The sequence below is a fragment of the Indicator indicator genome, chromosome 8, assembly GCF_027791375.1.
Source record: "Indicator indicator isolate 239-I01 chromosome 8, UM_Iind_1.1, whole genome shotgun sequence".
Classification (NCBI taxonomy): Eukaryota; Metazoa; Chordata; class Aves; order Piciformes; family Indicatoridae; genus Indicator; species Indicator indicator.
This window is the reverse complement of record NC_072017.1, coordinates 25256201-25274733: the sequence shown is the minus strand read 5'-3', so window position 1 is coordinate 25274733 and position 18533 is coordinate 25256201. Positions and strand designations below refer to the sequence as shown.

The 18533-nt window shown below is 41.3% G+C and overlaps 1 protein-coding gene across 1 annotated transcript; it reads right to left on the bottom strand.

The window, feature by feature from the left end:
• Window positions 1-184: 184 nt before the first annotated feature.
• Window positions 185-18426, bottom strand: POLR2B (RNA polymerase II subunit B). The gene is made up of 25 exons (XM_054383258.1): window positions 18352-18426; window positions 17992-18064; window positions 16773-16923; window positions 14750-14862; window positions 14257-14476; window positions 13251-13409; window positions 12134-12298; window positions 11399-11595; window positions 10606-10725; window positions 10202-10388; window positions 8917-9060; window positions 8498-8637; window positions 8282-8393; window positions 7692-7846; window positions 7298-7496; window positions 7032-7200; window positions 6475-6571; window positions 5039-5133; window positions 4515-4765; window positions 4339-4428; window positions 3950-4057; window positions 2863-2976; window positions 2609-2769; window positions 1137-1332; window positions 185-277 (listed from the first exon to the last, which is right to left on the bottom strand). Exons 1-25 carry the CDS (start codon window positions 18368-18370, stop codon window positions 188-190), a joined length of 3525 nt encoding a protein of 1174 aa, XP_054239233.1. The 5' UTR covers window positions 18371-18426; the 3' UTR covers window positions 185-187.
• Between the last annotated feature and the right edge of the window lie 107 nt (window positions 18427-18533).

Here is an 18533-nt window from a genome sequence, read left to right as displayed (position 1 = left end):
CTTTCACAGATACACAAATAAAGAGACTCACAAGTTTGACTACAAATTTTAGTTTTTATTTACAGGAAATAAACATACATTTGAACAGCACATAGCAGATGAGAAACTTAAACGCAAGGCACACAAAATGAAACAAAACCCCAGCACTTCAGTCTCACCATGTGTTTTTAAAAAGCCCTTCTAAAGGCTAAACACTCATCATACGAGGTGCAATGCTCATAGACATCAGTTCTTGGAAGAGGAGTTTGCAGGCGTAGGGCATTCGAACCAAAGAGATCTGGAAAGAGATTTCAAAAGGCTATAATAAGCACTCCTAAAGTATCAACTTCCACCACCGTCTGCACAAATAACATCTCAAGTTTTTGGCTTAAAAAGTGAACATGAAGTTATGCGTGAAAGCGTTTAGGAATTGCTCAGACACTGTAACAAAGCACAGAAGGAAGCTTGAGACTGTAGAGGCTACACAGCAGCTATCCAGAACACATTTTTAATATTAAAACCTGCAGCCAAGGGATCTGATCTTTAATAAGAGCCATTTAACAATGGAACATGTGCCTAGCAAAGCGTGCTTGACGTGCAGTAAATGCAGTTGATATTTCCAGTGCACTTCACAATGCCATTGTTGGAGTTTCAGCAGTCAGTCCCTAACACAATACAAGCCTGTTTAAAGCAACTATTTTTATCTCTGCCACCACTCTCCCTTGACATAGTTCTGTAACCAAACACTCTAGGGAGCTCTTTTCTACTAAAAACGTGCAACACAAAAGACCTCCCATGGGGACCCAGTTCCGCAAGCATGAATATCTTCATGGGGACTGCCACAAGGGTGATGGTTCCAAATTCCTGTGATTCTGACTTATAAAAATAAGCTCTCGAGGGTTTAAAGTCTCTTAGACCCCTGCACTGCAAAATATCTGAACAGCATTTCCTGCCAAGTGACAAGCCAACACTACAAAATTAATAAGGAAACATCCAAATGAACTAGGATACTATAAACACTTAAAACAGTTATGAAACTAAAATAGCAATTGTGCTGATGCTGCTTTAAACATTTACTTCCCTATCCTCCTGTTCACCCAAATGGCATTTCCTCTTACCCACAAAGAGAAGCACTGGCTGATGAAAACCACACATACCTGAGTTTTGTTACGGCATCCCCGGCACTCATAGGTGTGAGTCCTGGTGTTTGCTATCGCCATGATTCCACAGAGGTTACAGACGTGGACTTGGTATGGGTCTGAGGCTTCAAACAATCTTTCTCTCAGGAACTGGGCTGCCCCGTGAGCAATCTGGCAATCTCGTTCCATCTCTCCAAAACGAAGGCCACCATCACTGAAGAGAGGAAAGGAAAACACCTCAGCTTTTGAGTGCATTGGCAAAACACATCAGTTCTTTTTGGCAGAACAGTAACCTATCAGAAACACAACAGCAGTGTTAAAAGGCAGGAGAAAGGCTGTGTGTGCATTGTTCTTCCTCTAACACCTCAGAATAAAACTGCTGGGGACAATGTGAACACAGCAATTTGTTACTGCTGCTGAGCATTTTTAAAGCAGTGTCAGCTAACAGCCATAGCACAACTGTATAGCAAAACGAGGTAAACAAATTATCCTCTACTTATCTGTGGTGGGTTTAACCTTGGCTGGCTGCCAGATGCCCACCAAGCGGTTTTCTCACTTTTCCATCATGATAGGACAGGGGAAAAAAATAAGATGGAAAAGCACTTTGGTTGAGATAAAACCAGGGAGAACACTTTACCAATTACCATCACAGGCAAAACAGACTCATCTTGAGGAAAACTAATTTAATTTATTGCCCATTAAAAATGGCATAGGATGGTAAGAAACATCTTCTCCACTACCTTCTACCCAGGCTCAACTTCACTCCTTGATTCACAACTTCTTCCTCTCAATGGCCACAGGGAGAATGGGGGTAGCAGTCAATGTGTAACAGTTCCTCTCTGTCATTTCTTGCTCCTCACACTTTTTCCCTGCTCCAGTGTGGGGTCCCTCCCAGGGGATAGTCCTTCACCAACTGTGCCTGCATGGGCCCTTCCCATAGGCCACAACTCCTGCCAGAAGCCTGCTCTAGCATGAGTTTTAAACAGGCTGCAAGTGGGTATCTGCTTTGCCTTTGTCTTCCATGGGCTGCAGGCAGACAACCTGCTTCACCATGGTTTTCAGCATAGGCTGCAGGGGATCTCTGCTCCAGTGCCTAGCGTACCTCATCCCTCTCCTCTGACCTGGGTGTCTGCTGGGCTGCTCCTTCTGCAGTTTCTCAATCCTCTCTCACAGCTGCTGTGCAGTGTTTTTTCACTCTTTCTTAAATATGCTACCACAGAGGCACCACCAGTGTCATTGATGTGCTCAGCTCTGGCCAGCATTGCGTCTGCTGGAGCAGAACAGAGGAAGCCCATGCCCTTTCTCAGAGAAGCTATCCAAGCAGCTACCAAAACCTTGATGCTTGCACCCAATACATGATCTTAACTCAAACACAGGGAAACGAATGGCTAACTGGAGAGCTAACTCAGTCCTAGCTACATGTGGCAGCCAATTTTTAGGGCTAAAAACTTCAAAGAAAATACTGGACAGAAACTAATGAACATCCTTACCGAGATCTACCTTCCATGGGCTGTCTGTTAAGGATCTGGATTGGCCCTCTTGCACGAGAGTGGATTTTGTCATCTACCATATGCTTCAACCGCTGATAATATGTAGGACCAATGAAGATCTGTGACGTGATTTTTCGACCAGTGAAGCCATTGTAAAGGACCTGAAGTAGTCAATGCAATCACTGAATCATAAGGCTTACTATCCATCAAATGTATATTAAAAACATTAGAGTGAATTGATACTTTGATTGTACCTCATTTCCTCTTAGATGATAGCCATAATCTGATAAAAGGTTGGAAATCTTCTGCACATTGACAGCATCATTAAAAGGTGTAGCATCACCAATTTCTCCCTTATTTGCAGACACCTGCAGAGAACAGGTTTGCACAAGTTTATCAGATTTCTGAAGGTCTGGGCAGAAAATGCTAAGCTGTTTCAATTTTAACTCCTAATGCCTGAACTTGAGATTCCATGCCCAAGAGAGCATCGTATCTTGCGTTGTTTATCAGCTACATGATGTTTAGCAAGATTTTAGGAAACACACAGTATTGACAGTTTTGCTACTCCTTTTCCTAGGGCACTGGAAACTTCTGAAATAAAAGCAATGGAGCACACTATAGTCTGACAAAATTCACAGGACTAGGTTTTTCCCAAGAAACCTGCTTTTGCTATTAAGTAACTGGAGAACAATCCTGATTTTTAGTAGATTAATGCCTATCATGGAGTAGTATCGAAGGGAGGGAAGGAAGGGAAGGGAAGGAAGGGAAGGGAAGGAAGGGAAGGGAAGGAAGGGAAGGGAAGGAAGGGAAGGGAAGGAAGGGAAGGGAAGGGAAGGAAGGGAAGGGACGGGAGGGACGGGAAGGGACGGAAGGGAAGGGAAGGGAAGGAAGGGAAGGGAAGGAAGGGAAGGGAAGGGAAGGAAGGGAAGGAAGGGAAGGGAAGGGAAGGAAGGGAAGGGAAGGGAAGGAAGGGAAGGGAAGGGAAGGAAGGGAAGGGAAGGGAAGGAAGGGAAGGGAAGGAAAGGAAGGGAAGGGAGGGAAGGGAAGGGAGGGAAGGGAAGGGAGGGAAGGGAAGGGAGGGAAGGGAAGGGAGGGAAGGGAAGGAGGGAAGGGAAGGAAGGGAAGGGAAGGAAGGGAAGGGAAGGAAGGGAAGGGAAGGGAAGGAAGGGAAGGGAAGGGAAGGGAAGGAAGGGAAGGGAAGGAAGGGAAGGGAAGGGAAGGAAGGGAAGGGAAGGAAGGGAAGGGAAGGAAGGGAAGGGAAGGGAAGGAAGGGAAGGAGAAAACCCAAACAAGCCATTTTCATTCATATTGCTCAGACATGCAGCCTAAGATTTTTCTTACCTTCCCCTGAAGACACTCGATCAAGTGACCAATGGTCATGCGGGAAGGGATGGCATGGGGGTTGATAATTATATCTGGTGTGATGCCTTCACAGGTGAAGGGCATATCCTAGAACAAAGAGACAGTCAGTTAGTACTTACCAGAATATCAGCTTTAAGCAAAGCTGTTGCATGGATTCAATCAAATTATATCTTTTAAATCATTTCAAAGGCACCAAAGTACCACGTAAGAAGCAGCTGTATCCATTTCTAATAATATTTGAGCTAAATTTAAGCCAATCTATTGTAACCGAGTAGGCATTCCACAGACAACTCACTTAAGGCAGTTGCAATGCTACGAAAATCAGAGATAAAAATGTTAAGAAGGAAAAAAAATAAATAAAAACCTACCTCTTGCCTGTACTGGATACCACAGGTTCCTTTCTGACCATGTCTGCTGGCAAATTTATCTCCAATTTGTGGGATTCTTACAGAGCGTACCTGTAAGCCATAGTAAAGCATTTAATTGGTAACTTAAATACAGAACAAAAGTAATAACAGCAAAAAGCACAGACATCAGTGCTCACCCTGATCTTGCAGAACTTGTATCCTTCCTGGTTAAGAGTTACCATGACCTGATCTACAATACCAGTCTCACTAGTTCGCAGGAAAGTGCTGCAGTCTCTCTTTGTGAAACGTCTGTTCGTGCTCTCCAGTTCATCTTCGTTTTCTGGCAGCGTTACTGTTTTGCCAATGATGACATCATCTCCAGACACACGTACCCCAGGTGCTATCAAACCATCGTCATCAAGTTTGTCATAGATTGCATGTCTCATACCTTAGGGAGAAAAAAAGAAAGGAAAAAAGTAGACTCCACTTTTTGAACATATTGTCTCTGGAAGTTCACCAAGCATGCTTGTAACTTCAGACTACTGCTAAAACGTTTAAAGAGAAATTTATGCAAATATCTCACGTGATGTATTTTGCTATTAATACAGACATTGCTGCTGTATGGCCCAAAACGAAGACTGAATCAGTTCAACAACATTAACAACCTTGCCTACAAATATTTCATTCAATAACTCAGTCTGCATACACTCCTCTGTCTCACCTTGACAAGTTTCACGTGTAGGCTTTTCAAAAACTTCCTCTTGGTCATACCCTTTCTTAGACTCTTGCTCTTTGTAGGAGCGATAGAAGACAGATCTGAAACAAAATTACAAAGCCTTCTCCAGTGAAACCAACGTAATTTTTCCTCATCTGTACATCTCAATTTTACTATATCCACCCTTTTATTGTATGTTATGGCTACAGCTACTTATGACAACCAAAACAAATAACCTTGGTATGTGACACAGTCTTTCCTCTAAAGCCTTGTCAAGCTGACCATCAGTGCCAAGAAGAACCCAAAACAAAAAAAAAAAAAAAACACCCAGCCAACCAAAAGAGTTTCAAATAGATGGTCATTTTTCAGATACTGCCAAAGTACCTATAGATAACATGCTAATTTTTATGAACTACAAAGATCTTGGGATGTGCTTGTCATCATCTCACAAGTAGTTATTTTTCCTAAAGGTTACTCACGTCAGCATCATTCTCATATTGCTTTTCTCCTTCCACCTGCCATTTTGTGAGCATTTTTAGGCTTTTGCTGCCACACTGCAGCGTCACATTCAGTACAACTGAAGTGTAGTGGAAAACTTCCAATTTATATAGGCTTCTTTCTGGGGCTTTAGGGGGTTTTGTTTGCTGCCTCAGATGGCAGCACACCAAATCCGCAGCCTTTCAGACACACAGTATCTACATGTAATTGTGCCCCTGGTTCTGTACAGGAGGTTCTGTAAAAACTTCACAGGAGTTCCTGTAAAAGCTTCACAGGAGTCATAAAGTCCAACAAGTTATTCTTTGTGGCAAGGCAGTAGATCCAAGAAACCAAGCACACACTTCTTGGGCTCAACTTGGACAAAAGAAAATGAACAAAACCAGAAACCCACTGGCCAGCTATACAGCTATCCACAGCCAGATAAAAACCATAATGCACAAAGTTGCATCAGTTGCAAGTTGTCCCAGCAGCAGTTCCTACTAAGGGGAGATATATGCCAATCCTCACTGTTAGCAACTCTCATGCTAATAAAAGACAAGTCTACATTACAAAACTGCAGTATTGTCATTGAGAAGTTCATGTAACTGGCAAGAATTGCATATAACAGCAAAGAGTCCAACTATTTCTTCACTTAGCCATCATACAAAGAACAGTAAACACAATGAAGACCAAAATGAAGAAGCTGGGAAGACAGAGTGGGAAGTCAGGTTACACAAAGGTTCTTCCTCTGTATTTTGCTAGGGTAGGCATTAACCATTTCCATTGTGCTGCTCCCTTCACCCTCGTTTGAAAACAAGTTAAAAGATAATACAGAGCTTCTCGGGGTGGAAAGATTTGGAGAATGGTGTTTTCAAGCCTAAGGTGAACTCTTCTTGGCCCACTGGACAACTCAGTAGACTTTTTTTTCCCCCCAATCAATTAAAAAAAAATATGTACAGTCTTACCTGAAAAAGCCTCTGTCAACAGCGGAACGGTTCATGATGACAGAGTCTTCCTGGTTATAGCCTGTGTATGATGCAATGGCTACGATGGAGTTGATACCTATAATACATAGGACAAATACTTGGAAAGGATGCTCACATACCAGACAGGCATTATTTAAAAATAATGTTGAGTTAAAACTCAAAATAAGCTGTATTCTCTACAGTGAAGCTGTTCTACCCTTTCTGAAATAAAATCTCCACACACAAAAGCCACACAGTATCAGCAAATGCAACTTTGGCTAGAAAAGAGTCAAGAGTGACCCCTTGTGAAGAATCTAGCAAATACCAATACAGAAAATGCATCTGTCCAGTTAGATTTTAGCAGACTATATGGATAAAGTAGTTTCATATGCAACAAACAATAACAACGTATTGTTTGCGGTCTAGGTGTACAGCTACAAGTCAGCATTTATACCACATTTAATTTTTAAATGACATACATTTGCTAAATAATCAGATAGTCTGACAGCATTTGCAGTGCAGTAGTACTTTTGCTTAAATAGTAACTGACAACACACCTGCTGGTAACTCTCTAAATCGCAAGTACTCCATGGAGCGCGTCGTAACCAGGGGCTTCTGAGGGTAATACAACACATGTGCCAGCGTATCCATGCGGACATGGAAGTTGGTGATGTAAACTCCCATAGCCTGCTTACCCATAGCAGACTGGTATGTGTTCCTGGGAGACTAGACAGAGAAGGGAAGGCCAGTAGATAGGTACATTAAGGTCTACGTGTTCACCAGTGGGGTTTCTATCAACTTTAAAAGGAAGTGATGCACTGACCTGGTTGTGATCAGGGAAAGGAATAATGGATGCACATACTCCCAGGATCATAGATGGGTGAATCTCACAGTGTGTGTAGGTTGAACAATATGCCACACCTTTCTCTTGCAAGTCATCCGGAGTCATCGCCAGCATCACAGTCTCTTCTTCCAGTGTATCAATGTACTCTACTACACCACTGGCCACAAGATCCTGCCAACTGAATAACCAATGTCTGAAATACTCAACTAACACATAAAATGGGTTTGTTCAGCAGTAACAAGGACTTAATTAAGCTAGCAGGCAGAAGAAGCATCACACTACACACAAAGCTTTAAACATTTCTTTCTTCAAACTGAGTTGCAGCTTCCAAGACGGAAAATAAACTCAGCTGAATTTCAGAAACGTATCTCACCTGTAGTTGTTATACTCTCTTTCCTTCAGTTGGTCAATATGCCTTTTCTTCAACAGCAACTTCTGTTTTTCCACAATTAAAAGGGGTCGACAAATTCTGCCTGCATCGGTATAGATGCGGATTTCTCGCTCACGAATATCTCTAATCATTGAGACCTGTACAAGAAACCAGCACCCAGTGAGTATGAAGTCAGCCCAGAACCAGAACTACCAATGTAAAACAGGAAAACAAAGTTCCTTAAAGGAAACACTTTCCAGATGCTATCAGTAGCACAGAACAAGCATTAACACTCCTACAAACAGAAGCATTTCAAGAGACTATTTCCAGATGGATCCTCTTTAAAAAAACAAACAAACCATCACCAACAGAAACCACAACCAAACAAGAAACACAAAACATCAAACAAACAAAAAGCAAAAATCACCAAACTCCCAAAAACCCAAACAAAACACCCTGAAAGAAACAAGCAATACCAAGTCTGTTCAGAAAGAGTCTAAAGCAAAGAATGTTACTTGGAGCTTGCAAAGTAGTATCAAGGTATTACCCTCTCTCATCCAAAGACACCCAATTTCCAGATACAAAATTCGTACCTCTGACACAATGATGTCCATCTGACGACGGAGCTTCCTTAGGGTATTCATGAGCTGCTCTGGATCTTTGTGTATTCCTACCCAGCAGCCATTAACAAAGATCTTGGTAGCGCTAGAAAGAGGGAAAGACAAACAAAAAAATGAAAAAAATCCCACAACTAACCCAACCCAAACCCTCGAAGTGTTATGCAGGATAAAAATGTTCTTTGCACATACTCAGCTATTGCTGCTGGAGAGATCTCTTCCAGGTTTTCCATACTCCACTCTTCCAAGAATTCCAAAATTGGGGATGGCTGAGACCCCACAGAAATGTAAGCCATCAGAGCTAAGTTCTTCACAAGTCCAACTGCATGACCCTAGCAGAAACACAAAGTTAACTTACATTTCCAAATTGAGAGATTCCCCCCAAGAAGATCCACGAACTTCAAGTCCTTAAGGAATGAGATGTAAAACATGCTCATTACTACTGCATTTCCACCATTCAAGTACAGAATTAGCCACAAAGCTAAATGTTCATGTCAGCATTTAAAAAAAAAAAAAGTGCAAGTGGTTATCGCAAATGCCATGGCTATAAAACAAGAGGCAGATGACGCTTAGACATGAATAAGCAGTGATGTAAATACTCCTTTCATTACCTCTGGGGTCTCAGCAGGGCAAACCATTCCCCACAGTGTGTTGTGCAGCTGCCTGGGCTTCGCTAGTTTACCATCTCGACCAATTGGAGAATTCAGGCGTCTCAGATGGGAAAGTGTAGATGCAAAAGTCAGGCGGTTTAACACCTGCGTGTGGTAAAGAATCCAGTGAGTCAAAGCTTCCTAAGTGGGCTATTGACATGCATACATTACAGCAAAGGATCAGTGCCTTCTAAAAATTAACTGATTTTTGTTAGATACTTACACTGTTACCCTTAAAATCTCAAGCTCCTAATCAGTGTTGTGATGGTGGAAGTTTCCAGAGCACACTTACACCATGGCAAAGCCCAGCATAAACATCCAAGCAGAGAGCTGTTTTTGTACTATAGCTTATTTAGATCAGGTAACTAGAATGACTGATACTTGTAAAAATATTGTCTGAGATGCACTTTCACCCAGAGGGTTTGCTAGTACAATGACACAGAGATATTTTTAAACTGAGTTTGAAAATCTAAGATGACTTCGTTATTAGGAGCAATCAACATTTGCCATCTTTTCAGAGCCTGCTCAAGGAGTCTCAAAAATTTAAGAACATTTCTTTTTACAGTCTAAGCTGTGAGTTTATTAAAAAAGCAAACAAGCCCATCATACACATACACCAAAAGCACACCATCCAGAGACAGCTACCATCTTTGCTCCTTTCCTAACTTTGCTTTCTTCAAATTACAATCTCACCAGGGCTCCAGACAAGAAGATGAGACAGCATTTAAAATATGTCACCTCCTTCCTGTTTCCACCTTTGAGAAACGGGTTTAACTCAGGACCGCTCTGGGCTAATAAAGTCACTGCTGCTCATCATTAGCTGTAGAATAGATAACTGTTATATCTCAATGTGTCACTCAAGTTTAACCACCTGTGAAACACTGAAAGTAATTAAAAGAAAGAAATCCATCCCCTGCTAAAGATTCCTTGGGACTAGGACTTGACCGGACACACAAGCATATGTTCTAACACAGAAAGTCTTTGCAAGCGTTAAGCCAACTCTTTAGCAGCAAACACAATAACTAAAAGCAAAACCAAACAACAACAACAACAACAAAAAAAACCCAAATCCCACATCAGACTCAACTATTTGGATCTTCCATGTCTTTCAGCTATGGAAATTTCCTTTTAAAAATGGCTCTGTTTAACATGCAACATGCACAGCTCCCAGGCAGTGTTAAAATCTTCCCTGATACAGTTTCACTCTAACGTAAACCTGACAAAAGGCCTTAATCAGCTATCATACCTGAGATACTCCTGCTCTGGCTTGATGAGCTTTCTTCTGATCACCCCAGTTTCCAGTTGCCAATGAATACTTCAAACCGTCTGAAATAATTCTTGTTTTAATTGCCAGTTCCAAATTGAAATCCTTCCCTCTGTCAATAAACTTCTGAGCATATATTCTCACTTCCTTCAGCAAATTCTTAAACATTCTGTAGAAGAAGATGCCAAGAAACATGCTTAATAATGTGCTACCAACTCAGCCTCTATTATTTGGAAAAAACATCACTAGCCTCCTCAAAAGATACGGGCTGTGCTACCCAAGACTGGCTATCAGATGCAAACAAAAAGTCTGACATTCAAAAGCACAGAGTTGGCAATGCTTCTACCATTAATTATCTCCGAAGAAAATGTATATATTATAGTTACCCTCTGAACAGGAAAGCCAACAGTGGCCCAGCAAGATCCAGTCTTTTGTTGCCATAATGATCTCTGTCATCAAGCTCTCTTCTCCCCAGTGCTGCCAGCAACAATCTGTGAACCATATACCTAAGAAAATAAGACAGTTTATGTTTTAAACTGACAGCAGACATTCACAACAAGGATTGCGTGCCACCACAGATACATCAGAGAGCTGTTTCCTAAAGGCTGTCCATTCTAGATCTTTATGATGTCCTTAGAGGTGAATGACCTCATCAATTCAGGTAACTAGAGAGAAAAATTAGTATTTACATCATGCTGGCAATGTGTCTCCTGTTACACGTCTGTCCTGTACTGTAACACGGGCAACATTTAAGCACATAGAATCCAATGCAAAATAGTATGTCTTCTGATGCTACAGTTCATTTGCATACCAAGAAGCAGCAGTCAAGAGGATGTGCTAATTAAAGCGTGGCTATATGTTACACACAGCTAATCAGTAGTTATCTGGGCATTAGTTACCAACCTCTCTATGCTGTCCAGGCACCACAATGTCAAAGAGATGAATTTGTCACTGTAATCACAGCTAACTTAAGATTCAGAATGTCAGAGGCTTGTTTTCTTTCTTTTTTTTTTCTATTTTTATTGACATTTGCACTTTCTCAGCTATGAAAATCTAACAGTGCCCTAAGGTTAAAACCAAAGTGCTGTTTAGTGCTTTCTTCCAACTATATACAAATATGTGAATAAAATCGGTATTTAGAGTCCATCTGCAAATGTGTGACAAAAAATACTGACATACCCTAGAAAATAGGCCTTCTTGGTTTCACAGAAGTCACTGACACCAACATGTGGGAGCATTTCTTTCTGCAAGACTTCTTTAGCATACTTGATTCTCTTTTCTTTGGTGACACCTGGCTTTGCACCTCTTGATCCAATGAAGTTTAGAGCAACATTTTGCTCCTGAATGACAAATGCTTCATCCAGAGAAGGTTTGACCTAAGGCACAAAACACAGCAAAATCCTGTAGCATCCGAGGCCCATTGGGGCTGAAGGAAGCTACACAGTAGTTTGCTACTGATTCTTTTCAGGAAGTGCCAATAACCTATGCAGTTCTTTCAGGCTTTACTGCAACAGCTTTTTCAAGAGCAGTAGAAAACAGTAATGGAGCACACAGGAAGCACACTAAAACTAGTTAACACTTCAGAAAATTGTTCTGATTCAACTACATTCTAGGCCTGTTGCTGTTTCAGGTATACACTGGGATTTTACAATTGAAGTCAATGACAGCAGGATAAGACCCTACCTCTCCAAACACTTACTAACTCTTTGAAATTTCCATTGCACTTTGTTCACTTTAAATAGTCACTAGAATAGGTTTAGGCGGAGAACTTTTGATATTGCTGATAGACAACCCACAAAAATAATAAACTAATAAATCACAACTGGAAAATGAACAATACTTTGAAGGATGGTTAGCCACATCTACACGTTACCAAATGTCAAGGCAGAAAATAACTTCTCTAACATATGTTACCATTTCCATCATTTCTGGATCTTCAAAATCATATATAATGTGCTCCAAGATGTCCCTGTCGGACACAAAGCCTAGTGCACGAAAGACAATGATGATGGGGACTTCTTGTTTGATATATGGTAAAGTTGCTACGATGCGCTGACCAATAGCACTCTTCTTTGCACCCTGAAAAGATAGGGAAAAACATGTATTAAATGATCTTGCCTTTAAATCAAAAATATCTCTCTGGATTTGGATGATAGCGTGTGTTTGTTCAAGCATTACAGCATGACTTCTCTGCAGACCACATAAGGAGCTATTTTGAAACCTTACCCCAGAAATTACTTTTGTATTTTAAAAACTTTTCTAACTTTAGAAGTCTGCCAAGCTTGGAAGGTTTTTCTGATACAAAGAAATTTAAGCAATAGTTTGTTCATCCATATGTGCCATTTCTCTGGCTTTGTGTATTTGCAAACAGCAATGTCATACACCTTCAGCTTTCCTTCTGTCACCTTAAGCCCAGCTTCCCAATTCACTATATAAGACTCTCCATTCTTGCAGTTGCTCAAGTAGCTGCTCCCTTGTCCTAGAAAGAAACAATCACTACAAGACACAGAGAGACAACCACTGAAGTGTGTCACTGAGGAGTGGTGTAAGGCTTCCAACTAAAGTTACTTTTGGAGCACTTTTGGGAATGGTAAATGAGCACTCAGTGCAATGGTGAACAAAGACTGACACCTTCTACTGTTATGAACAGCAATTATTTTCTCTTAGAGATGCCACAGTTAGATATTACATATGAATTAATACGTGATCTGCAAAACAGACCTGATCTGCAAGACACTGTTTGGATTTTCTAAAAACTGATTTACACTGATTCTAAAATTATTTTTCAGTCTTGTCCTAAACCCTGACACAAAGTGAGTCTTTGTTTCGATCCTCAAATTATTTGTCCTGGAGACAGCCATAATTTATGACACTTACATTTAATTTTATCTTCTTTAAAGCCTAGCATCAGAATAAATTTCTTCTCAAAATCCTGAAACTAAGTGACATGAAAAGATAGGACAGTAACAAAACTCCTAGAACACCCTTTATGGTAAGCCTCAGGGAAGGGGTCATGACTTTTTAGGCATACCTGCCCACCTCTGGCCAGCATGCTAACCCATATAGTACTTGTTGGTCGAGAGGAATTTTCCAGACAAGATCTACACTCTCCTGTGTAGGCGTACTTTGAATCTTTCTTTGCAAACACATACACTGTGTTTGTAGCCATTTTCTCTTGAGCAATCAGAACCTGTGTTAGAAACAAGAACACGAGTAAATTACTAACAACTGTATGCTGAAAGTAACAATCAGTATGTTTCTACTATTACTTCAGGTGCCTTAAGAGCACTACAGAGCATAAAGCCCATTTGCCAAACTCACTTGGATTATACTCTATGCATTTTAAAAATACATTAAGCAAAACATACATCTAGTTAAGATAGAATAACCAAAAGAAAATACTCCAAGAACGTTGTGTACTATGTACTTACTGCAGCTGCTAGCTGTGCTGAGACATTTCTGGTAACTTTAGGCACAGCACTGATAAAGAATGTATTTCCGTATCTGCCTCCAAGGCAGGTGCACTAACCAGGCATTTGATCTAAGTGCCAATGACCAAGCCAGATTTTTTTTCTGATTTTCTTTTCCCAAGGAGAAAAGTAAAATTTTGTTTCTTCTGCTGTGTTTGCCTAGGCATCAGTTACAAAGAACACGCAGTTGCGTTAGCGAGGCAAAAGCATGGAAAGGGCACGATTTGCTAAAGCTGAATCCACAGCAATGGAATGAAGAATTTGTTCTTATAACAAAATGCACCTACACAACTGTGAACAAACTGGAGGAGCACTGCTCTGCAATGGAAAGGAAATTATCCATAGTGCTTAGTGGCATTCAATGCAGAACCCAAGAAGAGAAACATGCCTCAGGGAAGAAAGTCCTGACAGAGGACTAGCAGCCCATGTTTCTACAAGATCACAAGCACCCACAGTAACTGGGATCCCCTGGAATAAAAGTGCTTATGCCCCTGGCAAAACACAGGGAAACAAGCAACAGACATTTCAGTGTCTGTAAAGTTACCTGTGCCAGACACAATCCCTTACCTTTTCTGATCCATTAATGATAAAGTAGCCACCAGGATCGAGCGGGCATTCATTCAGCTCACAAAGATCACGGTCGGTTAAGCCATTCAACAAGCAGTATGTTGAACGCAACATAATAGGAATTTTTCCTATGAAAGTTTTCTGATGCTGTGTTTGTAACTGATCCTCTCCTTCTTTAATAACTGTTTTGGTTATATCCACATACAAGGGGGCTGAATACCTACAGAATAAAACCACCATTGTGTTACCTGTCAATTTATTACTCAAGGTTGTACAGAAGAATAATAAATGCAGTTATTGAAGCACTCACTGCTAATGTTAAGCATTATTACCAAATCATTAACCATCATCTGATTTAACAACTAGACATCAAAATTTAAATAGAGCAGTAAGTATTACATTTTCAAGGCACTACTAAGGTGAAAAATACTATCAATTAATAACGCAGAGCCAGTCCTTCCTTGTGTTTGTCCACTACAGAATTCACTCTTACGTAAGATTTCTCAGTCTGGCTTCATTGGGCATCATAGGTGATGGTGCTCCATCTCTTTCCCAATGTGTAGGTTTGGAGAGATAGATTTGTTCAAACTTCAGCAGATACCGGGGCTGGAAAACAAGACATTTACCTGTAGTGGAAGAAACACCCACTTTTGTCGTTCAAGAGCAGCACTAGAGCTTAATACCCAATGCTCCCACATGTCCTAAGCTCAAGAGATGGACACCATCCCTCTTCAGACGACTAGATTAAAAAAAAAAACACCCGAGGAAACTGAAGGGTCAAAACCATTGGCACGAAAGAATAAAGTACCCAAATAGGTCTTCTTCTACAGAAGAGCTAACAAACTCAAAATCTGCCAAGTTACTGAATATATTAACAAACAGAATACACCTTACACATGCCTATTTACACGTTTGTCTATGGAACTTTAGATAAAACTGCTACTTTTAAGATGCAAAAAGGTGAGGCTGCTTCAAGACATGAGATAGCTGACACATTGGAAAAAGTGCAAATTTTTGTAAAGCTTTGCTCCCACGCATAAAAAAATTGAACAGTTCGGTTTAGTACCACAGAAATCCTTTCATGTATTACAGTGAAACTATGGGTATGAAAGGACAAGTATCTTTCTGCAGTGGAACAATTCTCAGGATCTTCATTTTGCCCCAAGACCCACTCCCCTCTCACAATCCTACTGCAACAAGATTTAAGCCTTCACTGCACTTAAATCAGAAGCTCTGCATTTAAAATAAAGGAGTCAAAATTTTTAAACAATACTCTTATCAAAGTGGAGCTGTGCATCTGGTAAGGGGAGTCAGAACTTGTAAGAAAATAAAGCTACTGTTCCATAGCTACCTAAGTGTTTCAGATGTGTGGTCTCCCAGGCTGAGAAGGGGAAGGAGAAACAAAAATGTCAGGTTAACCTGGTATCTTGAAATAAGGTGAGAGCTTGCCTGCAAGCGACTCTGAAGGAAAAAGCAAGCTTCCTTTTTCCTCATATCTAGACCTATTCCTGAAAATTTTAACTTGATAAGTAAGAATAAGAAACTAAAATCCTTGATTTGCAAAAGTGAAATACTAGCTTTGGGGCAAAAAGAAGGCATGTTTGCAATCCAAACCTTAACCACATACACACATGTATATATGTGCACATACAGCAACTGCAGAACTGTACAGCTAGAGAATTCCACAATAACATAGAGAGAATAACATTAAGGAAAATTACAGTGAGATAAATGTTTATGAAGTGTTTAACTAACAAAGAAACTAAAAGAAACTAAAGATAAGTGTTTGCCTGAAAAAAAAAAAGCAAAGAAACGGTGAAAATTCAATCCTCAGGTGTCCTAAAGTTCCTTTAAATCTCTGCAGAGAAGCAACAAGGTAGTGACTGATAGCTGGGGAACAGATCACACCATGTGAGGCACAAGGATGAAAGCACAGCCACTGCAGAAGAGCCATCACACGGCACAGACTCCTTTGGAATACGATGCCAACAGAAGGTGATGAGTAACGGTACCCTTTGAAAACCAGGACCTAATTTTGGCCAAAGAAAGCTAACAGAGAACTTTTCAGCCATAAACCTTTCTTGCCATGGTAAAGTTATTGAAAGTCAACATCCCACCAATACATCAGTTGCTTCTGGCTACCTGACTTGCTCTACTACATCCCTGTCAGTGCAGTTTCACAGAGTAATCACAACATGACCGGCAGCAGCCAATTGTTCTTGATCATTTCTCAACTCAATCAACAATTTAATGAGCAGGAGAGAGCAGCTGTATAGGAGGGAAGTTTGGATAATAAAGTTCTCACATGTTTTTCTAAGCCATATACTTGACTATCTGAAAACCTGGCCACAGACCTCATAAACTCCTAGGAGTTCATACTTCTGGACTATTGACTGCATAAGCAGTGTCAAAACTCAAATGTATTTCTGTCTCTTGAGATGGGGGCTTAATAAAACCCACCTAAAATAATTTTGCTTTATAAAAACACACCACTTCTGACAGGAGTCTCCACTTACCGGTTCTTCCACTTCTCCTGTGGCATGTTGGGCTTCAGCTTGCAAATCAATTGGTGGAGCATCTTCAACAATTCTCTGCACAGACATCTGAATAAACTCATCAAAAGAATCCAACTGTTGCCTGACTAAACCCTTTTCATCAAAATAAGAGCTAAAAAAAAAGAAAGTGCATTAGTGAACAAGAGATCTTAATTCACCTACTTTATACATCCACAAGCTTAAGATGTATTTATTACCAAACCTTCAAAAGCCTTAAAATACAGTACAGAATCATTCCCAAGGCATAAGTTTCAAACACGAGTACTAAAAAATGCTAATTACTTCTCAGTGTTTGAAAGCACAGGTACTACAAAGGGACAGACCTGTGTCACCTCTTGTCTAAGCCTTGTCTACCTTAAATTAGAATGGAAACACAGCTGAAATAGCAGTGAAAATGGTTTCAGCTAAAGCTTTCAACAATGTATGTAAACTATTTTTGCTTTAACTTATTTTCCAAGCTGAAGTATACTAAGTACCTAAGTCAAGGTAACAGTTCTCAGAACTTTTCCTAGCTTGGATGCTCATCGTTCCACACACACCAATGTTCTCAGCTTTGCTTACTCTTCAGATTTCCTCTAGCCTGTGTTTCTCAACTTCAACCCAGCACAACCTGTTAAAAAAAAAGTCTAACTTTCAATGGTATAACCTAAACATGCCTGCTGCACAAGCTCCTGCCAGCAGGCTGCTCCACCTCACATTCCTACAGCCATCCAGGGGCTCTAGTCCACCAGTTATAGACATTTTTATTAAACACACGAGTATCAAGAAAAACATTTTTTACTTAGATCCCCACAGCATCCCATTCCTTAACAGATTCAAGAAACTCAGGTCCTGGACATTCATGTCTTGCTAGAAAAAACATTAACATGGTGAAGCAGCTATACAATGATTTCCTTAATGCACAGCTGTAAGAGTATGGGGCAAAATCATGTGCTTGATATGGTATCGTTATCACTTCTTACTTCATCCAAAACAGTGTACCACACTGGGGATCCATAAGGCTTCTAAAAGCCTCATGACAACTCTACTCTTTCTGCTTAAAGCCTTTAAGCTTAAAATAAATAAATGTATGACAGCCAAGGTTGAAGGCTCCCTCACACACTGCTAGCACGAACTGGGTGTCATTTTAAGACCAACGACACATATGTTGAAGTGTTAAGAGGAAGTTTTTAAAAGTCACCTAATAACGATCCAGCAGGCTTCTTGCCACAAGTCGGGGGTGATTTCATCATCGTCTTCATCATATTGCATATCTGCCAGGGAAGCACGACAGTTCAGACAGGCTCCAGTCACCTCAGGGTCCCCCCTCGTCACCTTACGAGGGGACGCCGGCACACGGAGAGCAGAGGGGCACCCCAGCACCGCCCCTGACTCCCAAGGGCCGCAGGAATCTGTGGGAGATCCCGCCGCGCCGGGAGCATCCCCCACCCCCACCGCCGCTGCCGCCTTCTGCAGGCCCAGCAGCTCCCCTGCCCTCCCGCGCACAGATGAACCAAGAAAAGGCCCAACAGAGAACGGCCTGCAGCCACGGCGCCTTCACCTTCGTCCGCGTCGTACATGATGGCGGAGGGAAGAGCCGCGGGCGGCGACGACCGACTACGGTACTATGAGGGTGACGAGGCTCGGCACCGAGAACGCGCTCAGAGGCGGCAGCGGCGCACGCGCACTCCGAGCGCGGCACTTCCCAGGAGTCAGCGCGGCAATAGAGGGCGCGTGCGCGGC

Excerpts from the sequence above, each read along its gene's own strand:
- POLR2B (XM_054383258.1), bottom strand. Across the intron at positions 7,847-8,281 it reads TGGACATCATTGTGTCAGAG|GTCTCAATGATTAGAGATAT; the intron begins GTACGAATTTTG and ends TTTCTTGTACAG. Across the intron at positions 278-1,136 it reads GATGCCGTAACAAAACTCAG|ATCTCTTTGGTTCGAATGCC; the intron begins GTATGTGTGGTT and ends ATCTCTTTCCAG.